At 40.4% G+C, this 24,140-nt stretch overlaps 1 protein-coding gene across 4 annotated transcripts in view; it reads right to left on the reverse strand.

Moving 5' to 3' along the window:
* LOC105483292 (serine/threonine kinase 39) overlaps positions 1 to 24,140 on the reverse strand; it is a 293,955-nt gene that overhangs the window by 181,946 nt on the left and 87,869 nt on the right. For all 4 annotated transcript variants that reach the window (XR_988152.3, XM_011744080.2, XM_011744081.2 and 1 more), the window contains exons 6-8: positions 4,423 to 4,532; positions 4,060 to 4,161; positions 1,877 to 2,010 (exon numbers count right to left, since the gene is read on the reverse strand). Coding sequence is in view for 3 of the 4 variants with exons in the window: in XM_011744080.2 (XP_011742382.2) it covers positions 1,877 to 2,010; positions 4,060 to 4,161; positions 4,423 to 4,532 (346 nt within the window). In the remaining variant the exon portion in view is untranslated. The remainder of the gene's footprint in view (positions 1 to 1,876; positions 2,011 to 4,059; positions 4,162 to 4,422; positions 4,533 to 24,140) is intronic.

Below are 24,140 nucleotides of genomic sequence, written 5' to 3' on the forward strand. Positions count from 1 at the left end.
AATACAAAAAAAAGTAGCCAGGCGTGGAGGCGTGCACCTGTAGTCCCAGCTACTTGGGAGGGTGAGGCAGGGTAATCACTTGAACCTGGGAGACGGAGGCTGCAGTGAGCCAAGATCACGTCACTGCACTCTATCCTGGTGACAGAGCAAGACTCTGTCTCAAAAAAAAAAAAGAAAAAAAGAAAAAAAGAAAAGAAATAAAAACATTTTGTTAAATATAATGTATGTCAATCTAATTTGTTTTGACCAAATCACATACAAATCTCCTAAAGAAATATACTATTATATCATTAAGTACACTAACAATTCTACCCTAAAGAACAATTTTCTTAAAAAGCTGGAATTGTGTGACATTACAAATCACAACCACTAGGTGGAATCTCAATTACTGTCGTTCAAGAATCAGGAAGACCATCAGTAATAATCTAGTACTAACTGGAAAGACAAGAACTTCTCTTGCTGGGCTATGAAGGATCAAATTCTGTTTTCTTGAAGATGTCAAAAAATTTTACTGAAGATGACACAAAATTCAAGGGGAAGATAAGCAAATGTTGGAAAACAAAATTAGAATCTAAGAGCATTTCACCCAAATGGAGGTTGAAGAAGTAATCTCAATGAAAGATCAAAAAATTGTGGAAGAAAAACAAGTCCTACAAATCAAATATAAATGACAAATGAGATGTTTACATAGAAATAGTACATAGGTATGACAAAGTAATCATCCCTTTTACAATAAATAATTCAAGATGGCTAATAGCAGTCTTCATTCCTGGCTCCATGAGAAAAGTGACCGATATGGAAAAAATTCAAGGCAAATTCAGTAAATGTAAAGGAATGAAGTGAGCAGCTACAAACAATGGGTACAATTATGGAAACTGTTTAATCTAGAGAAGGCTTGCCTACTCAAACAGTAAGTTACTGTGTAAAGGCTTAACAAGTTTCATAAAAATTTAAGATCAAAATAAAGGAATCACTTCTAACAGCAGAGTCCTTCCCTGAAAAAGAAGTTTCAGAAGAGAAGTCAGTTATTACATTTTAAAATATAAGGAACAAATTGGATATAGACAGGAACTTCTCAGAGGCCTCTCGTGGTCTGTGCTAGACTAACGCCATATACAACTAGGTACCTGCAAAGGGACCTTACCCAGGCAAGGCCGTTCACATAATTAACAATCTCCTCTAGGTGACAAAGAACAGAGGGCTCCATGATCACTAACCAGGATATTTCAAAGTCACAGAAATTAAGAAGGAAGCAAGGAAATCAGAAAGCAGACACAGTACAGTGCAGGGCAATAACCAAAGAATAAATAGGAAACACTAATGTTAATTTAAGGCCATTTGCTTCTGTTTACATGATTAATCTTTTTAAGGTAAAAAAAAATTTCCTTAATCTTCTTTACCGATAATCTTTTAAACAGCACCAACAACTTGTTCTGCAACTAACAGGAAGCTCATGCAAAATTCAACAGCTCTGCCTAGTTTAGACTGGAGCTAGCAGGATATTCAAATCCTGAGAGGTCAGCTCAACCTACACAGTGCAGAGTATTAGCTCAGCTTCTGAATGTAGCACTGCCAGTTTCTTTTGATTTCTGTTTTACTTCATTTCCTTTGATGACAGAGCCCACACCTAACAAGCACAGTGAATCTTATTAACGCCACAATTCTTCCTCTGCCTCTCCTTTATTCTTCACCCACTTCTTTCCCCCTTGGACCCACACTGTCTTCCACTAACAGGTTGGAAATCTGGGGACCAGAGCAGGGTTTCCCAGACAAGAAATACCTTTCCAGTGTCCTCACAAAGCCTTTCCCCATCTACAAACAAAGCTTTGTCATGGCTCAAACCAGGTCATTAACTCATCCACTAAGTTTCACTTACCTTTTGGAAGGATCTTTCTGAAGACACAGTGAAAGTAATTTTCTAAAGGACTTGCCGTACTTTTTCATCATTTCTTTATCCTCTACCCCTGTTTCCAAAGTGGGTGGATCATTTTGCAAAGTCAACATTAACACCTGCAGCAGAAACACACAAGACAGAATCTCAGTACAGCAATTGCTACAATCTAGTTTTGAATTTTTCATAGAAGTGTAAAAAACCATCCCTGATTAGATACAAAGTGCTTTCCCATGATTTTAACTTTGCAGAAACTGTGTATTGAAAGTATCCATTGCCACTGCAAATCTGTTCATGCCCCCTTTAACCTTTTTGTTATTCCATTGACAGAATTTACAAAATTTGCTCTATGTGTTGAGAATGATCCCAGACAGAGCTTCCTGGGAACTGGCTCATGTACCGCCTCGAGGAGCACGTAGCTCCAGCACAGGCTGGTTGGGAAAGCGGGTGGAGGAGAGAGAGAGCCAGAGGCATGACTGTTCATGTGTACAGGTCATTCATAAGTAAGGAACTGCCTGTACTCAAGGCTTCTGTAACACATTACTGGCCCTAAAAATAAAACCGCAACATCCCAGGAGGTAACATGATTTCCTTTAAAACAAAAAAAAAAAAAGAGAAAACATACAGAAAATTGCTAAAAGACTTGGCAAAACTGAGAGTAAGACACTGAAGGATAGCCAGAATATAACTGAGTGGCTAAAAACTGTCATCAAATCCAAAGTCCTTGCTGCTTTTGGAGGGGTACAAAACAAAATAAAAATACAACTTTAAATCAAAAAGGTAAAAATTCCACTCTTTCATACTAACTTCAAAATTATTTGCTTTAAAAAAAAAAAAGTGGAGGGTGTAGAAAACTACTAGCCTGTACGATGAATAAACCTCATTAATGCATACTTCAGCCTTAATTTATGCAAATGCTATACATGTCAAGCTTCTTTTCAAACACTTTCACATGTGTGAATAGATGAAGCGTGAAAGTGACGGCTTATTGTTTGTGGAGGATAATAGCCCACAGGAGAAAGTGGGGGACTGAGAACTCTGAAGAAATTCCTAGAGGACTTCAGGCTGGGAGTGCGACTTTGAATTCAGGTGGGAAACACTAAGAAGAGGCGAAAGAAAGAAAATGAAGAAAGAAAAACTGAATGAAAGAAAAAATCCTTCAGCATTACTTCAGTGCTTTTTCTTCAAAAGGTCACTTCAATTGTTTATACTTCAATTTTAAATTTTCTGCTAACAAAATCCGGTATATGTATCCACACACACATACACTAAAATCCTAACTATGTTAAATATATATATAGAGAGAAAACAATAAAATGAATTACACTAAAACCTTAGTAGAGATTGTCTGTGGTTGATGAGATTATAGATGATTGTTTTTCTTCTTTAGTCTGACTTGCATATCCAAACTTTCTACAATATATTACTTCTTTTAAATCAGTAAAACTCACTTTTTATTCTTGGGTTTTTAAAATAAATCCTCCCAAATTTTTCCAATAACCATGAAAGAGTCATAGACCATACTCTATGTAAAACAGCATTATAATTTCACTAAACTATTTCAGCCTCAAAACAAAATCCAGTTGGGTAAATTAGCCCTGATACCACTATCTCAGAACTAAGAACAACAACGAGGTATAAGCCAGTTAAAAGAACAGCAGACACGTGAAAACAGCATCCTAAAAACACTGTGGCTCTCTTGTATCAGATGAGTTGCCAACATTACACTAGGACAGCAGGGGTAAAAATGTTATAGTCCACTTAAAAAGCAAAAAAAAAAAAAAAGGCCTGAAAATCTGGGAAATCCATTTGCAGAGATGACATCACCATAATCTATTTTGAGATTTTCTTTGGGAACCTAGCATTTTTCTGCTATCAAAAGAGTAATGACCAGCATTTGTCATAGCTATCAACCTCCATCGACCAATCTGATCACATTATTTTCTCAACTCTGTGCTGAGACTATAAAGCAAGCTTCAAAACTGGGAATTATGCTACTTTTGTCCTATTCTGTCCACTGAGAAAATCAGACAATGTTCAACTTGGCTGTGTTCCTCCATTAATTCTCCTTGGGTCTAAGAGAAGGATGAAGATGTTGAAGACAATTAGAAAACTGATTCCATCCAATCACATTTCAACCCCGACATAGTATTTCCAACTGTAATTACTTTCATGGGAGGATATTTGTGATAAGGCGCTGCTCCTGTTGCTAACTCAATGGCAGTTATTCCAAAACTCCACATGTCAGCCTTGAAGTCATAGCCTCTCACCTAAGAAAGTAAGCAGGAAAAAAAAACACAATCATACGGCAGGCATGTTACATATCATCAAGTCCATATCATGTCAGAAATCCACAGCTGTTGATGTATAACTTTTACATTCGTTTGCTAATTAACTAGGAATCAAGAATTAAATCTTAAGTTACATGATGCATTCTACTAAAATGCTAGATACAAATGAAATGTTAGTGTATTAATGATCTGTACGATTATACTATGTTCATCAAAAAGTCACTTTATTGTTTTTTTCACCTGTTCCATGACTTCAGGGGCCATCCAACATGGGGTGCCAACGAATGTTTTTCTTACTTTATTTCGGGTAACATCACCCCCTGTTGCTAGGAACGCACTTACTCCAAAATCTGAAAGGGAAAAAAAAATCTCCTTTATTTTATGTAAGACATTATTGCTTATAAATTGTGATTTTTTTTTAGCATGTCTCTTCTTTGTGAGCTTCACAGTGGTGATGAACTGTTCCGAACATGTCTACGGCACTCTCTCAGGAAAAAAAAGGCAGATCTGCCCTCTGTCATCCCCTACACCTTGGGGAACACCATCACTGGTAATGGGCCACAAGCCCGCCAGTCCAAAAGCTTAGTACACCAAATTAAATATAAAGGGTCTTAGCTTTTAGCTGAGGTATATAAAGATAAGATACATAAAACCAACATGCCTGAGTTTGTCTGTATGCAAAAAACCTTAGTCAGCAAAGACTGATTTTCTGGACAATTTTCATAAGTACAGATGAAATGGATTGTAGAAGTAAACAGTATTTTTCTTAACACTCAGTATATACTAGAAGTTAATTTTATGAGAAGATGAATTAATTAGGCATACCGTACAGGTTGAGCATCCCAAAATGCTTGCGACCAGAAATGTTTTAGATTTTGGATTTTTTCTCATTTTAAAATACTTACATTATATACTAAGTTAGTTAAGTGCCCTCATTCAAAAACCAGAAATCTGAAATGTCCCAATGAACATTTCCTTTGAATGTCACCTCACATTCAAAAAGTTTCAGAATTTGGAACATTTGGGATTTCAAATTTTCTGATTTAGGGATACTCAACTTATATATACATACAAGGCACATGTGCAAAAATTCTATTTGTATATACAGTACAGAAGGGAATGCCTGGCAATTATTAATGCACTATTCTTGCTTTCATTTTTACACAATGGTTAAAAGTAGTTAATAAGTTAAAGTACCAATTACTCAAGACTAGTGTACCTATCAATGACAGCCAAGTCAAGGACTGCTTGATAGTGAGCTGGTGGGTAGTAATAAAAACACGTAGTCAACACCTCAAAACACCACAGCGCACTGTGCAGTCTGAGCCTCTGCAAATCGTTCTCATATACTTTTCCTTCGCTGGTCCCCTTTGTTGGCTGTCAGGGTGACAGCAATTACCAAAAAACAACCTCAAGTACAAACCAAGGTCAAAATGTATTAGCATTTGCTGTAGGCCTATAAGGTTAGCTTATGCAATTGTGACTTAATAACATTGTAACCAGTTTCCTGAGTAGAAATATATTGAATGTTGAATTTTATTTATATTTAAATTTACTAGTACTCCCAACAGGATTTCAATTACAAATAAAAGGAATGAAAATTGACAAATGGAGTCTTTGTTCCAACTGCTACTCTCATGTTCATATTGAATAAAAGTATATATTTTTAAACTGCTATATAATTTAACATGCATATATGTTTCCAATTCTAAAGCCCTTTTAATTCTTATACTGCAGCCAGAACACTGAAGTCTTGTGAAAAGAAATCTCTGTAACCACTCAGTCTCCTGTGGGTGGGAGAAGATACAATTCATTCTCTTAGAGAAGAGTTAGGTGAATTGAAATATGTGTAAGCATCTACTATATCTGCTGGAAAAAAAATATATTTGATAAAGCTTTTAAAGCTACTAATTTCAACTTAATTTGTATTTCTAAAAAGAAGTTCAACGATGAATCCAACATTTCATTTTTGTTAAAATGATTTTATAATACGATAATATGAAATAAATACATATCATCTATAAATCAAGGATACAGGTAAAAGCTGCTTTAAGGAAAAATTGATTCTTTTAAATGCAATTGAAGCAACTCTGCGCCCTAACGTCTCTTCCTAAAAGATATAATCCAGGTAAAAATCCATAGTTAACATTAGATATATTTTCACTTCCTTAAAAATACTACCTGCTTATATTACACATTTTAAAAAGTCAGACAAACAGCTGAAAAAGATGTATAGTAGCAATTTATTACCGACAATACCCTTTCAATATATCTGTCATGATTCATATATTTATTCAGAGCCTCCACTTTGAACACTCACTTTAAAGTCTCAAACAGATGGTTAAATGTCTTTAAAACTCAGAACAAAAATTTCAGGAGCAGAAAACACCAATCCTAACATCTACTCCCTCTATGACTACAGAATAAATACACAGTTTGCTCCTATGTATGGCTGATGTGTATATAGATTATATGCACTCAGTAACAGAACATTTTGAGTAAAGCACATAGTGTGCTTATGTTATATAAACAAAAAATTGGTATATTCTGTAGAGATAGCTTGCATATGACAGTTAGAACGAGGTGGCAGAACAGTAACAGTGAAAAGCCGTCCTTGTTTCCTAAGGGGTACATCTATACAGCCAAAGGGAATGGAGCCAGATTCACTTGGGTCCAAAACCATGGACATTTCTCAGGCAACACGGAATCAAAGGCTACACGTGGTTAGCCTTTGATTAGGTTAGCCAGTCCATCTCCTGACTGCAGGAATAACTGGAGGATATGGGTAAAAGCTACTTTAAGAAAAACAACAGCAGCAGCAGCAACAAAGAATGCTGTCATCCTAATAACAAAAAGGCTCTAACACCTTCTGAATCCATCCACTTCTTTGCTTCTCCACAGCCACTGCCTTCATTTAATCCACCATTACTTCTTGCCAAGACTTCTGCGGCAGCCTCCTAAGTTCCCATCTCCCTTCCTTCCCCAGATCCAGGCTCCAGCGACCAGGCCTTTCTATGTCACAGGACTGAGCCCTCCTTAAAAGTCTTTCAGGCGGGGCGTGGTGGCTCACACCTGTAACCCCAGCACTTTGGGAGGCCAAGGCAGGTGGATCACGAAGTCAGGAGTTCGAGACCATCCTGGCCAACATGATGAAACCCCATTTCTACTAAAAAAAAACACAAAAAATTAGCTGGGCATGGTAGCACATGCTTGTAGTCTCAGTAACTCTAGAGGCTGAGGCAGGGGAACTGCCTGAACCCAGGAGGCGGAGGTTGCAGTGAGCTGAGATCATGCCACTGCACTCTAGCCTGGTGACAGAGCAAGATTCTGTCTCAAAAAAAAAAAACAAAAAAAAAAAAAACAAAAAAAAAAAAACGTCTTTCAAGGCTCCCTGTCCCCTCAGGAAAAAGTCAAAATCCTTCAGCATAACAGGTAAACCTGACTGCCCTTTCCTCTTCTGCCCTACCTATATCACTACTCTCAGATTCAGATGGTAAGCTCCCTACTGAACGACTTACTTTTTATTCCCTGATCCCATCACCTCCTTGGCCTCACCAGCACTGCCCTTGCACATGATGCTTTGTCATCTAGGTACATCAACCCTCCATGCTAAACAGGTGCACCAGCAGAGGGCTTTCTGCATGGCCTTGTTAATGACACAGCATCTCCAGCACCCTGGCTCTTGGTGAGTAGTTGGATGTGCATTCATCACCTTTGCGTAATTTGGCACGGGCGATTTCAGTAACATCAGTCATGGTCTTATTTTGAGGTGTGAATGCTACTAAGCCTTGAGGAGGATCTGCAGGTATGGTTATCTGATTTGGAGAGTGACAGATGTACTAGGAAACATCACAGGACTAATGGGCAAGATCTGAGTGTTAACAGTGATTAGGCCTAAGGCTAGACTATTACCCAACTGTATGACTCCAGAAAGGGACTTAAACTTTCTGGTTGGGCCTTACTGGCCTTCTTATTTAGACCTATTTTTATTTATGTATTTATTTTTTTCCAGATAGAGTCTCGCTCTGTCGCCCAAGGTGGAGCACAGTGGCATGATCATGGCTCACCGCAGCCTCAACCTCCCATGCTCAAGCGATCCTCCTACCTCAGCCCCCCAAGTAGCTATGACTACAGGCATGTGCTACCATGCCCATCTAATCTATTTTTATTTTTTGTAGATATGCAGTCTCTCTATGTTGCCCAAGCTGGTCTCAAACTCTTGAGCTCAAGCAAAGCTCCTGTCTCAGCCTCCCAATGTGCTGGAATTATAAGCATGAGCCACCATGCCCAGCCTCTATTTTTATATTACTTTCATATTTATAAGACTCGTATTTTTTTTTACCATGTATGAATATTCTTTACAACAACTGTTAGGTAGATCAATAAGCTACTCAATGCCTTTTCATAAGCAAGGCAAGAAGGCTGCAGGGATAAGCATAAACATTTTACAGTGGCAGAGATAAAATAGGAGAAGACATGTTTCTTGACTTTAACAATATTTGTCGGGCATGATGGTTCATTAGGTGGGTGCAGTAGCATGCAACTGTTAATTTCACCTACTCAGGAGGATGAAATGGGAGAATCACTTGAGCCCAGGAGGTCGAGGATGCAGTGAGCCATGACTGTACCACTGCACTCCAGTCTGGGCAACAGAGTGAAACCCTGTCTTAAAAAAAAAAAAAAAAAAAAAAGAATATTCACACCTAAGTAGGATAACATATGAAAACAATAAACAATAAAACAACATGCAAAATCAAATGCAATGTATAAAATCAAATACCACATTGTCTGTATAAAAGCAGAGGAGCTATAACCATAATGGTCATGGAAGACTATCTCCAAAGTGGGCCTTGGAGCCAGCCTTGAAGATGAGGTGAAGACTTGGATGAGGAAGCCCAACAGGAAACAAATTCTCGACAAAGAAATGGCATGAGCAAAGCACAAGTGTGGGCCAAGAAGAAAAACTGACAGCTGCAAGGGTCAAAAACTCAAAACACCTACAGCAGCCAGGCAGGAATACAATAGAGAAAAGAGGGTCCTGAAAACCAACAGCTACAGTCTCAGTGACAAGGGCCCTTGATACTCAGTCTCTGTGACAGGAGACTTTAGGAGTGCTGGGCCTTGTGTGAAGCCCTGGAGCCCACTGTCAGCACCCTCCAACCAAGGTCCAAGGCAGGCCCCTGTTGCTTGGCACCAGGAGAAAGTTGCCATAAAGAAATGCAGACCCAGGATTGCTGGATATCCCAGTTTTCCCAGGGAAGCCAAACATTGGAATCTTTATGAAAAAACTCCCTTTCTTACTGTAGTTGGCAACAAATTCATTTCTAAAAAACTGGAAAAGAGATTTCTCCTGCCTAATTTAGTCCGCAAAACTAAAGTCTGCCAACTGTGTGGTTATGATGTCTAAAATTTACCTAAAATACTTCAACATATGCCGTGTGATACCACAACTTAGGTGGTCAGCTGGCATTCTAACCAAGAATGTCCAGTGCTAGGGGGGTTCAGATAGCACTCAACTCAGCATGCCAGAGGCAGCTGCTGGAAGTATTTCTATTATCCAAATCTAAATATAGATGAGTATAAGCCAGGTGACTAAGTGTCGAAAGGAGTTACTATTAGGGAAAACAGTGACCTGTTGAGAGGTATGAAACATGTTAGAAATGGACTTTCACTGCTGAAAATAAAGGTTCTTAGCACACAGAGAGTGGCTAAAATATTTCAGATATACTCCTCACTCTTGCATGAACAGAATAAAACAATCCAGTCCAGCCCAACTGTAGACTATACCCCAGCCAGTTCTGTGGATGGTTGGATTCCTAATAGCAAGCATAAGGATAAAACAAAAACTGCATCTGGAATCTTGGCATGTCTGCCTCTAATGAATTTTTCATTCACCTATGAGGAAAAAGAACTGGGATTTCCTTGAGCTTACAGAACAAATTGTGAGAACTGTTTAGGGGCTCGCTTGCTAACCAAGGGCAAAATTTGGTCTAAAAGTTGATTTCTCTAAAACCTGTAAGGGAGGCTGTGGGTGAGTACCCAAGCCTCACCTACCTCAAACTTCTGCAGTATCTGCTATTCTCTTTGAAAAGGAACCCGAGTTGTGCTTGAACAACATTGACTTAGGTCACTTCAACCTTTGATCAGAGAGTAACAGGATCAATGTTTGAGAGTTCAGAGCTTCCTAAAATGTAGCTACAATGAGTTAAAAGAGACACTGATGCCTAAGTGGCTGAGTGGGAGTCTGGAGCAACAGGAGCCCCCACAGCTTCAGGGGACCCTGAAAGTTCTTTCCTACTAGCAGCTTCTTTTCCATGGAGGCAATGATTTTTAAAAGCAGGGAAGTACTAGGTGAGATTGTTGAGGGGCCCAACCAACCACAGAGTCTGAGTACCAGGTAAAGGAACTTATACCTGATTCAATTAACAGCTGTCGTTCCCTTTCTCGTTAGAGAAGAAGAACATTTGGAAAAAGTGACCATGCAGGGATGTTCAGCAAAGGAAAAAGACTAGAAGCAGGGAAGACCACAACCATAGCCCAGGAGCAAAATCAACAGAGCCGGTATATGAATAGAGAGGTTGGAAATGGAGAGGATTAGACCAATTCTTAAGAAAATATGATGATTTAGTAGGTATTGGAATTAAGAAAAGAGGAAGGAATAAAAAAGATTAGATGACTTGCCAAGGAACACAGAGCAAGTTATTGAGGGTCTGAATAAAATTCATAGTCCTTCAGAAAGGAGTCAGTTACTTAGCCCTAGTCTCCTTTTCTGGAAAGTTCAATGTATTTTTCTTTATTGAGAAGGAAATGCAAAATGCAATAATGGGGTTAAGATTCCACAACTCCTAAGCTCTTTCTCTGAGTAAAGATCAAGTTGTGATTACCCAACACAGAAAAACTGGTTTGAGGTTCACTGGTTAATCCTAAATGTCATATTTATATCAAAACCAATCCCTTTATAATTTGGTTTGAGTCCCAGTTGTTTTTTTTTTTCTCATGAGAGACTCTCAAGACTTGACTGACAAAATTGAAATGTTCTTCTAAACACTCAGGAACATTTTCAGGGCTGCCAGCATCCGGCCTTCCCGAGTCCCACAGGTTTCCTTAAAATGTTATACCACCAACGTTGGATGATTAAAGAAGTACATTGTGACTTCAATTATGCAAACTGTATAATAATGAGTAGAAAACAGAAGCAAATATTTTCCTAATTCTGTTGGGAACAGACTAAAGAGAGCTTTTTTTTTTAACCATGTAGTTCCTTATTTTCTTATTATTTTTGTACTAGGATGTGTGTCAGTTGTACAGCATCCACTTATGCCCAGTACACATGGCTGTGCACAATTGTGAACATGCACCGTGTGGGTTTAGACACCATGGGCTAACAGAGCTTTGATTTCGACACAATCCTGGCCTTTTAGTGAGAGCTAACCTGGGGGAATATATTAACTTAAATAGAATGACTATGACATGACCTAAACAACATAAATACAAGAAACATGCTAATGGGCCCAGTATACTACACTCAGCACTGAAGGCACCATCCTCTGCTGCTAATTCCCAGGGCCCTTTTGCCTGATTTTCTTGGTGAGAGAAGAAAAACACAGACCAGGGAAAGTCAGGGCTTTAGCAGTTAGCAGTTACAGAATCAGAGGCATGCCTCTTCCAACTGCAGTCCAGACTTACTTATTACATCCACATTAATCTTCCTAAAGTGCAGTTTCTGATCATAGCACTCTCTGGTCACAATCTTTTTCCCTCCAGGGCATTTGAGAATAACAGGAAAGCTCATCCTAGGCCATAATTCAGCATTTATATGGAAGCCAACAAGATTCTAGTATTGTTTCCTTCTGATTGCAATGCTTATTCAATTATCGTATACTTTAGCAAAGTGCTTTCGCTCCTTTAACTGACCAAATCACCACTTCTGCTTTATGTTTATGTATAATTAAATCCAGCCTTTGGATACTAATTCTTCTGTTTGTTTTCTTTTTGTTTATAGAGGAAAAGGGCGCAACTTTTCACTTTCCTGGAGCCTGACCATCATCAGAATGTCACCAGACCTCTGGGCACTGAAAGCCAAGTCTGAGTGCAAACTGGGAGGGCCACCCTTTCCCTCCAACCTACACTAGGAAACCCTACAACCCAGAGCAGGAGAAAGCTTTCTGCTGTCCTGACTCAAAGGAGGCAGAGGGATAACTTAAATCTTCCAGGTGGGTGTTGCACTTCTGGGCACCTGCGCTGTGTTCAGCAGAATGCAGCACAGCTCAGGGCAAGAAGCAGAGTAGAAAGCCCAGTGGGCCAAGTCAAGATGCAACAAGACCTGGAACAGCAGCCACCCACACTCACTGAGCTGGCTTCCTTCTTGAAATCATGCCACTTTACACACAGGAGTAGTTTTCCTTCTATTATTATAGTGGTATTCCAGCACACCCACAGCCAAAAAGGCCAGATAGCAATGTGTGTGATGTAACATATGTGGCCCCTATTCAGAGGCATACTGTGGGATCCTGATTCTAGTAAGTCTGCCATCAACAATCCCTAAAACTAACAGAAAGAAGACAGGCAGCAAGGGAAGACACAGCGCATACAAAGGAGCCATGTTTCCACTCCAAAGAGGTGCTTTAAAATTGAACAGGCCTAGCCTAAATGTTAAGTCCCAATGACACTGCCTGCTCGTTTCCTTCTTTGAGCAACAGGTCCTCAAGCTTTACAATGAGAAGCTTAGAATATGATTGGTTCTCAGTATCAGTTCCTGGAGCACACACTGTTGGTTGACTGCCCAACATCCATATCCTGTTCTTTTCTACCAGAATCTTGATTTTGTTTGCCAGGCCTTGGGAGATTCATCTTATTGATCTAAGCCAATAATGGCATATCATTCTTTTTCAGCAGTGAATGGTCAGTGGCTCTGCCCTAGTCCTGACCTATAAGATCCTAAGATAATACAGTACAGGCTCTTGCAGGGAAGTTTTTCTCCTGAATAAAAGAACCATCCTACAAGGCTCCTTTGCTCCCCAATCTCCTTCCTGTTTGAGAATGGTCATGTGAAGAGGTGATGCTAGTAGTGACGACAGCCCATGAAGATGTGACGTAAGGGAGTGATACAACCCATGCCAGCAGGTGCTGCCCAACACCCACTGGCAGCACAGAAGGGAAAGTAGGAAAGAGTCCATGACCTCCATGACATCTCTAGGCCCCTGTACCAACTCTGAAACCAAATGCCCAGACTTCTTGCTATGTGAGATAATTAATGTTTCTGCTGCTTAATCTCCTTTCAGACCAGTGCTCTGTTATTTGTACCCAAAGGATTCTTAACTCTTACAATCTCCTGCCTTTCCTCAGTCTAGCCACATTGATTCATACTTCCTGACTGCTAAGGGTTAACCATTGCATCAGAGGCCAAAGTCACTGCAATCCCCAAAAGGACTTGGTAAACAATTAGCAAGAAAACAGTTTAGCACACAGTGCAATTTTGGATTTTAAAACAGCTCCAGTATCAAGCATGGCTTTTAATGCCAGAAGCACAAATTAAAACAAGTAAATGCAGAGGCATCTCAAGGGGGAAGAAAACATACTGCAAGAAGAATCTAATTCACTTTTTTGCCAATAGTTGCTGTTGGGGCTATACTTACATAAACCTACAACAAAGAAAATAACACACTTCTAGGAAAATAGGAGACAGAAGTAAGTTTGACATCCTAGTCTAGACCCTTGTCATTCAAAGTGGGGTCCATAAACCAGACCAGCATTACCTGTGAGGCTTTAAATGCAGAATCTTGAGTCCCACTCTAGACCTACTGAATCAGAATCTGGACTGGAGCAAGATACTCAGCTGACTGAATGCACATCGAAGAAGAGAAGCACTGCTCTAGATTACTGTCTTCCTAGCAGGCACTATGGCATGATTCAGTGGGACTGGAAGATCTCAATGCACAGCCAACTCCACCGGTTCCTCTTTCACCTCTCAGATGAAGAGAACCATGGCAGGGGAGAAAGAGGAGCAGGAAAAAAGTATTTATGTGTGCATATTCATGTATCTTATGACACAGTAAGTTCAAGGGCAATTCTAAAAACATAAATTATATCCCACACAGAATGATCTAACCCAGTTATTCTCAACTGTGTCACATATGTCCAGTAGAATAAATTCATAGACATGGCACACCTCTTTGGGAATACACAGATTTTTATGAAATCTTTTTTAAGTGCATGAAAATAATTTATAATCACAAATCTTACTAATGGTTTATCAGTAACAGCTGCTCACTGCAGGTGTGATGGTACTGGGAGAAAGGCTATAGGTAAACATCATTCTTAGCACAGATTTATGTGGCACTACTCCTTTCTCTCTCATTTGTGAAAACCTCTGATGAATTGCATAAGGGTGATATCAGGTTGGTGCAAAGGTAATTGCAGTTTTAAATTAAAAGCAGTGGCAGTAACTGCATTACCTTTGCACCAACCTGATATCATATTATTAGAGTGATAACCTTGAATTGCTTATCTTTTAAGCAAGTCAATAAATATGTTGGCACTTTACTATTAGTAATCAGTTATTCACATACCACTACATATTGGGACACACCACCCATCTTGCTTGGGAGAGAACCTGGTACCCCAAGAGGAACCAGGTAAAACCAAAGAGGTTCTTCTGACACCCTCACTCCCACCCAATCCCTTCCCCTCACCCCACATCAGCCTCCTGGTTTTCATTTCTATGTATTCCTTCTTGAAAGCAAATGGTGTTCAATGGCTTTGTTTGGCTCTATATGCATGGTCCCAACCATGGCATGGTGTCCAAGTCATTCACAGTCAAAAAACATAATCCTACAGTATTTCCTGAGTCTGGGCCCTAGAGAGTCACTTATCAACTGCTCTAGACAAATCCATCTTCCCTGCCTATTAATGAGGGAGCAGTAGTCATGACCTTCTTTGAAACATCAGAGAATGACAATTTCACAGCCTTTCCTGACAGCAAAAGAAGAAATCATAAGACAGTCCATAAAGGTAGAGTTTCATCTTTTAAAATAAACACAAAGAAGCAAGCCTTCCTGTGACTGGGGTCTCATATGTAGACTCTTGACATTGCCATCAACCAGTTTCCTTCAAATAGGCTACATCCTTTGCACCTTCTACAAGGAAATCAAATCAATTCACGACAGACAAATTGAAAGAAAAATTCAGGCCAGGCACGGTGGCTCACACCTGTAATCCTAGCACTTTGGGAAGCCAAGGCAGGTGGATCACGAAGTCAGGAGATCAAGACTATCCTGGCTAACATGGTGAAACCCCATCTCTACTAAAAATACAAAAAATTAGCCGGGTGTGGTGGCACACGCCTGTAGTCCCAGCTACAGGAGAATCGCTTGAACCCAGGAGGCAGAGGGTGCAGTGAGCCGAGACCATGCCACTGCACTCCAGCCTGGGTGACAGAGCAAGATTGTCTCAAAAAAAAAAAAAAAAAAATTCAACGGGATGATTCCTGGTAAAAACAGAGGCTGCTACTCCTTCCCCAATTCCTCAGCCATTCTCTCAATCAAGGCAACACAGGCTTAAAAGGGACAAAAAGAATAAGTGGTCAATGCCAATTATATTTGGCTCAAAGTTCAGTTGACAGATACAGTCAATTAGCCACAGCAATGGAGAGCAACAGTTGAACAAAATGGCAAACCACAGATAATCTGCCCATCTATGTCAGAGCTACACCCTTGCCCCAAAGCAGGTGAGTTTTCAGTAAGAAGTGGAGTCAGTGGTCACACCTGGAGCAGCAACATAAGGGAAGGCTGAAGCAGGAGTCCCAGCCCAGCTGCGCTGAAGGTCCCAGGCCAAGAGACAGCTTTTTCAAGTCCGATGATACACGTGACCAAGAGCTCACTAGTGGTCAACTTTCTATTAAATAAGATAATTACACTGAACAAAGGCAAAACACAGATAATTCCCACACCACATAACCATTCTTCCCTGGATCCCCAGTGTGGGGTGGGAGGACTATTTTTAAAGATGCTCTGGTAAAAGCAGCCACAGGACAGAGCCTTGGCTTACTCTCCTCTCTATGCCCAAGATAATCCTCTGATTTGAATTCTTTAAAATAGTACTGAGAATGTCTTTAGTGACTGCAGCTAATGAAGGGTTATTTGAACATTTTATGCAAGATAGGTCCTTGGAGAACATCTTGTCAACCTTCCTTACTTTACAACGGAAGGAACTGAGCCCTGGGGCTGCTGAACTGTCAAAAGGCATAGAGTTAAGAAATATATTGGTGGGGTAGGGGCAAAACCTAATGGCAAGAAGTGCAGTGAAGTCTGAGGAGATCTGAGAGTGAAATGCTTTTATGACTTTCAGAATGACCTTAAACAAGTCCACAATTGCTCAGCAGTCCTCAGACGCTTCATCTGAAGGAACTATTGTGCTGAACCGACAGACTTGTTGTAAGGAGAGCACCAGGTAAGTATATTATACAGGTATTACTGTTTCCCAAGCCAAAGGCAAGCTTCCAAAGTGAGCGAGGGCTCCTGGCTGGCCATATTCGCAGAGACAGGCACGAACAACTTAGATCAAATATTAATAAGTCTAAATTTCCAATACAATATTCATATACCTGCAGGTGATCTTTTTTATACAAATCTCCACTCAACCAGCCCTACTATCAGAAGCCTCCATTAAGCCACAATAGCCCATCTGTACATGTTAAAGATATGATCCCTATGGGAGATTAAAATAACACAACTCCAGTTGCTACAAGTATTTAAGGAAACAATGCACACCATTTTTTTACAAAGTTTTCAGAAGGATTAGTTGAATCATCAAAGAATCTGCAGATTTCCAAATCTGTGATAAAAGAAAACCTCACACTGAAAAATCCTAACATTGAAGAGTCACTGAACTATTGCTCAATATTCTTTTAATCTAAATTTACTATATAGTCAGATGTTTATTAATTCATTTGACAACTGTTTGCCAAGATCTTACTAAGTGCCACTTCCAGTTCTAAGTACTGGGACTGTAGACCAGAAACCCCTGCTCTCACAGAGCTGACTTTTAAGTTGGGGCAGGGGTAAGGGGGAGAGGTCAATACAGATAAAAGCTAAATTACAAAACATAATACATAGCAGTAGTTCTCAGACTTCAGCTTGTTTCAGAACCCTTAGAGGGCTTCTTAAAACACAGATTGCTGGGCCCTACCTCTAGAATTTCCCATTCAGAAGTCTAGGGTGGAAGAGCATAAGAGTTTGCATTTTTATCAAGTTTATGCTGCTTCTGCTGCTCTAGGAGCACACCTTAAGAGAGCCACTGATAGAGAGTACGCTGATGTGTACAATAAAGAAAATAGAGAAGGGCAGTGAATACAAAATATAGGGTAGGGGGGTTACAACATGAGGCCTGGAAGTCTCAATGATGTGACACTTGAGCCAATATCTGAAGGAGGTAAGGAAAAGAGTATTCCGGAAAAAAGGAACAGCCCATGCAAAGATCCCGAGGCAGGAGCATGCAAGGTAAGGAGGCCAGTTTGACTGAAGAGGAAGATGTTAAGAGCTGAGATCAATGACATAATGAGGGGCCAGATCTTATAAGGCCTCATGAGGCACCTTAAGGATCTTGATTTTCACTCTGAAATGGGAAGGGGTTGGACGGTTTTGAGGAAAGGCATAATACAAGTCAACTTAGTTTAACAGCAGTACTCTGGATGCCGTGTAGAGAACAGACCACAAAGGCAGAAGAAGAGGTCCTTTTAGGAGACTGCCATAATAATCCAAACAAGAACTGATGGGTCTGTGGACCAGGATGACAGCAGGGGGCTGATGAAATATAGTCAACCATAGGATTTACTAACATATTGGACAGGGTGTAGAGTCCAAGAGAAAGACAAGGATCGAGGAACATCAAGATTTCTGGCCTACTCAATAGAAGAATGGGAAAGAATTAAAAGAATTGGGAAAGACTGTGAGAAGCGCAGTTCTGCAGCACAGGGGTCACAGAGTTCTCTATTGAAGGTATCCATTTGTTAGAGTTGAAAGGGAATTTGAGAACCTAAGCACATCATTTTACAGCTGATACAAACTATGGCCAGCAAAGGGTAAGGACAGTAAGTTAACGACCACGGGGGGCCTAGATTGGCTACTGTGTCCTCAAGTGCACTACATACAATCAAGTGTTAAATCATATTCCATAGAACGTAAACACAGGTTAACGTTATTTAAATTTCCTAAAAAATCTATGATCAACATACGATACATGCAATAATTTATAAGATGTTATTGACCAAAACCTATTCCTATTTATAATACATATTTAAGATTTATCCCCATTACAACCTATTCAACTAGTCCTAAAGTGGCTAACTTAAGTTACCCAGATATATGCATTCCCTTCACACTTAACATATTTTTTTAATTTATATAGTTAACTGTTTAATGTCTGTGTCTCCTAAACTATAAACTCCATGACAGTAGACACAATGTCTCCATTGCTTACCACTGTGTCAGCTCAGAGGACTGTGCCTAGAAAATAGCAAATGCTCAATAAATACCTGTCAACTAACCACTGAGGATACACTGAAACCAAACACCTAACGTTTACCTTTTCCCCCACAGAAGGAGCAGGCTATACAAATGGAGGTTCTGGGAAAAAGAAAAATAAACAAAAAAATAAGCAAAGGACTGAAATGCTCGGCTTTCAAGTCTAAAAACTCTTATTTTAGCCAGACCTCTGTAGCTTTTGGTAATAGGTGAAATTTAATTTAATAATGATATTGCAGGCCCTTACACGAAGGAAAAAAGAGAGGGAAGGAGGGAGACTGGGTCCCATCTGCCTCATGCCCCCCTAGACACTCTTCTGTGAAGCTCAACCGTGTCTCCGCTGTAGCTAAATGTGCACAGCTGAGCAAAAATTCCAGCAGGGGAGTAGAGCAAAGTGGTTCTCCTCCATCGGAGGTTCACCCAGTAACATTTCCTTATGTTGTTGCTCAAACAACTGCTAGCAGCTGTTAAAGCATGAGAAGCTGCTTACAATCTCCTCAAGTATTTCTCACTGATGGTGTACAGCTGGAACAAAAACCTCAGTTTCCAGAACTGACTACATTCTTGGTTCATTCTAGAGTTTTTAACAAATGTTACCATTTGTCGAGACACCAAAAATCAGGGAGCCACATTAACTTACTGTCCTTATTCACTTATGCCAAAAAAAAAAAAAATTCATGTATGAGAATTTTGTCATAATTCATCAAACCATAATTCACATAGTTATAAACTGTTCCTGAAACGCAAAACAAATATTTTGGCTCACTGTAGAACACTTAAACACCCCCCAACAGATTTTAATTTTCATGTGTATTCTGTTTTCTGAGTATAACCAGTGCCTCTTCATTCACGTTCTCTGCTTCACTCTTTATCATTTCATTGCTTGCTGGCTAGGGCAGTGCTTGTCCAATATCAGAAGTGATATCGCTCATTAAAAACTATTTTCAGCCTTTAAAATATGCAGTAGTATACATACCTAAATATTTAAAATATTTCTGCCTCCCTCCCTGGTAAGCTGATATATTCTTACTCATTTGAACTCTCAGCTATGCCTCACATCTGCTCCCTCTGCCACCGACAGGCACATGTACTTGCATAACCTGCCGCTGAGACAGAGTGTCTCGCGTGCCTCGAGGCAGACTGCACTGACCCAAAGTTCAGGCACACCTGCCATGTGTCAGGTACTATCTGGGGATGTTGCGATGAACAACACAGAGTTTCTCCCTCTGGGAAGTATCCAGTCTGAAGGGAAGACAGTAAAGTAGAGGCCCAATTTCAGTGCTGTGTCATAGGCTAGCTAGAGGACGGAGAGAACCCTTTCAAACCACCAGGGTAAGGCGCTTAGCCCGGTGCAGGTGGGCATGGTGGAGGAAATGATCAGGAAAGGCTTCTCAAGGAAAGAATTCTTCATGAATGAGTCATGAAAAGAAGTCACTCAAGTAAGAAAGGGGAACCCTGAACAAGAAGCTATAAGCATTTCAAGTCATAGCAGAAAGCACTTGCAGACAAAACTAGAGGCAGGTCCCTCAACTGCCACTATTAGGAAGCTGGAGCTTTATTCCAACAACAATGCTTATAAACTTTATGCAAGAGGAAGATACGGTCAGATCTATACTGCAGATTCTTCACTCTGGTGATACTGAGGAAATTGATGGAACAAAGAGAAGAGAAGAGCAAAACAATATGGCAGGAGGTCAGATGGAGTGCCTAAGGCCTTGCCTCCCTAGCCACTGTGAGCTTACCATACCCTAAGTAATTAGAGGACACCATCCCAATTTCAATACAAAAGCAATGAGTTAGCAAATTCTAAAATAAAATGTGTTTTAACTCCTTTAATTCTGTAGTATATTTTCATTACACAAATGTGCAAAATGAGGCACAGAGAAGCTAAATAAATTGGTTACACAGCTAGAAGCAGCAATGCCAGGATTGAACCATGGCTGTCTGGTGTCAGAGCCCTTGCTCTGTGCCAAGGTGCTCATAAATGTGATGACATCATTTCCTGACTGGATGCCTCGGGGACTTTCGGAGCTTTCCCATACTAATCAGAAGCTGACTCCAGGGCTGCTCGGATGCCCATATTACCTTGCTCAAAGCAGCAACCTCTCATCCCTGTAACACAAAAAAATAACTCTTCAACCCCCACCCTCTGCATCAAAGTGCACTTTATGAGGGCCAAAGAGCACAGAAGGAAAATGAAAGAACCTAGCAGCTATGGGTGTAAAACTCAACCACCTTGCACACCTTCTTCTGGCTCCTTATGGATAACGTCGAAGTGACAGAAGCAAGTTAAGTTTCGTTGCATGTTTTCCCGGCACTTTTAGTCATGGGGTTTTCAGTGTTCAAGATGCAGACTTACACTGAAGATGCATTCAAGGCTAATAAGGATATAATCTCCCTCCCAGTAAATAAGAGATGCTACCCAAAGTTCTACCAATGTACTTTGGACAGTGAAAAACCCAGGGCATAAGCTTGATTTGAATGGATGTGCATACTTGAGGCAGTTTGATGGTAACTTTCTAGAGTTCCAGGTTGCTTTTGCTCAGTAGCGATTTTTATTTCTGTTACGTAAAATCAGGGAAGGGAAATTCACATTCACACACATAAGCACTGTCTTTGTGTATTGGGCCTACTGTAACAAAATACCTTAGACTGGGTGACTTAAAAATAACAAAATCTTATTTACCACAGTTCTTCCGGCTGGGAAGTCCAAGACCATGGCACCAGCAGATTCACTATCTGGTAAGGACCCAACTTCTTGTTTATAGATGGTGCCTTCTCTTTGTGTCCTCACATGGTAGAAGGGCACGGCAGCTCTCTGGGGCCTCTTTATAAAGGCACTGGTCCCACTCATGAGGGTTTAACCCTCATGATCTTATCACCTCCCAAAGGTCCCACCTCCTAACACCATCACATTGGTGATCGGGATTCAACATATGCATCTGGAGGGCACACAAAATTCAAACCATAGCACACACACCTCAAAGGCAAAAGTAAGTGAAAATGAGCATGAGATCTAGCTTACATAATGTAGTAGTAAGTGTCTACAAAGCTCTTTATATATCAAATGTGCTGAAATCAACATTTTTATACAACATTAAGAGGAGCCACTTTTTTTTTTTTAAATCTTAAATAGATTTGCAGAAACCACCCCAAAGTGATCCGTTTCATATGAATTTCTGTTTGCTCAAAATAGTGACTCTCATTAATTCTGGACAAACAGGCTTAGTCATTTGCCAAAGCACTAAGCTCTTCCCGACAATATGACAGGGCATCAAACTGGAAAATAAAATGCTATGCCGTGGGAAGAACATGACTTTCAAGTAGCCACTCCCCCTTCTATCACACAGGGAGCGCAGCAAAACCTATTACATTGTCCAAGGCATCCAAGTTGATTATCAGGAAGTTACACACACCGGACCTCTAAGCATAGAAGGTACAGTAAGAAGGAAAGCATTTTCTCTTAAACCCTGAGTAAGCAGTCCTCAGGTTCTAGTTCACTATATCAAACCTGAAGTTTTCCAGTCTGAAAAGTGTGGTGTCACTACTGAGCTTAATTCTATACCAAATGACGCTTAGATGGTTGCTTCTCCTATCCACTGAAACCTTACCAGGGACACCCCTGTATTTCAACCTGAAGGAGCAAGGAGGAAGAAGGTGCTGAATATGTTCCCTGGTCCTAAGGGGAATCGACTTATGCAGAGACATGGAAGAGATGGTGACTGCTGTGGTATATTCCATCTCAAAGTGAGGTCATTTATATCCAGATTTAAGGTCCTCCTCCTGGAAATCCCACAGATGTGAGTTGGCAGTTTCTAGAGTCAGACTGCCCAAACCCAAAGCGTGGATACGCCGCTTATTCTAGGCGTGGCCTGGACAATTGACTTCCCCACTGTAACTTAGTTTCTCCTAGTAAAATGGATGCAATAGTACCTTCCCCATGGAGTTGTGCTAAGGACTGAATGAGACTCATAGCATTCAGAACCTAACACCTGGCCTTACACACAGGAAGCCCTCAAGACACATTAGTTCCTGATTTTATACCCATGTTCAATAGAAAGGTACATTCTTCCCAGAGAATCTGGACTGTGTTAAACAGAACCAGGCACATTATCCCATCCACCACACTTCCAGCTGCATAATAAAGTGAGGTTTTCTCATGGTCTAAATCAGGCCCTTTCATCTGTTTTCTGATAAAAAGTTCTGAAAAGGAGAATTTACACATATGTAAAAGTGAGTGTTTCCCCTAAAAAAATAAAAATCATTATGTTTTCTATTAGGATAGCAAAAATGCCCTTTCTGAAAAACAGTGCACACAATAATACTCTCAAGGTGGGCGATGTATATTATACTCAAATAAATACAAACTTAACTTCTCCCCTTCTTAACTTTTATTTCAAACTACAGGTGCCCCACCTCCCCTCCCTCAAACCTTACTTTCCCCTCAGAGGCATAAAGATACAAAGGCAAAAGAGCAAAAACAGTCTGGGTAAAAGCAATGTATTATTTGTCCAAGTAACAACAAAAAGGAACTATCTCACTCCTGCCATTGCTGAGTCTCCACGTTCTACTCTTCCCCCCACCTCCTCTATCTCACCCACCGACAAGGATGCCAGCAAAAGATCCAGAGACTCCTGGTCCTCGTTTTTGTTCAGGCAGTGACCAAGTGCCTGACCAAGAAAGTCAATCCCCTATAAAATGAAGACAGCAGTAACATCTACCTTTCCAAGGACACATTAAAAATGCTTTAAGGCAATAACCTTATATTACAGTTAACACTTTAAAAATTCAAACTTTAAATACTGTGTTAGTTCGATGTTATGATCAGGTCAGAGAATATGGGTGAAATTAAATGGGAATTCCAGAAAGCAATAGTTTCAGAGAGGCCAAAGCTGTACATTTAGGTGCCTGTCAAGCAGCCCCCATACATCTGGAAAATGGCCATTCCAATTTCTGTTATTACACAAGCATGAAGTTGCATACTCAAAAAGATACCAAGGATGCCCCGGATGACTGGAACACAAAGTCCTCAGCACATGCCAGGCACAGAAAAGGCATAGCCCTCTCTACACTTCAATTCACTTAATTCCCACAACCACCCCGCGCAGAGGCTTCCTGCCTGAGCCCTTCTGAACTCAGCAGCCCCCCGCAGTGCAGGCATGTATTGGGTCACAACAGACACCTCGGCAGTGAGGAAAAACCCAAAGGCCTGTGACAGAGGGAAAAAGTCAGGAGATCTTACCTCGGGGATTCCTACTGGGAAAAAGAAAAGGACAGTGTGTTCCAGAAGGCTCAGGAAGAGGCTCAGATCATTAATCTGACAAGAATAATGGGAAGAGATGACTGGCAGAAGACCAAGTAACAGAATAAGGCAGGGGTTGACCAGCCTTCACATTTCAAAGGCAGTTCACTATCTTGACCCTTTTTGTGAGAAATCAT

Source organism: Macaca nemestrina, chromosome 11 (assembly GCF_043159975.1).
Source record: "Macaca nemestrina isolate mMacNem1 chromosome 11, mMacNem.hap1, whole genome shotgun sequence".
Classification (NCBI taxonomy): domain Eukaryota; kingdom Metazoa; phylum Chordata; class Mammalia; order Primates; family Cercopithecidae; genus Macaca; species Macaca nemestrina.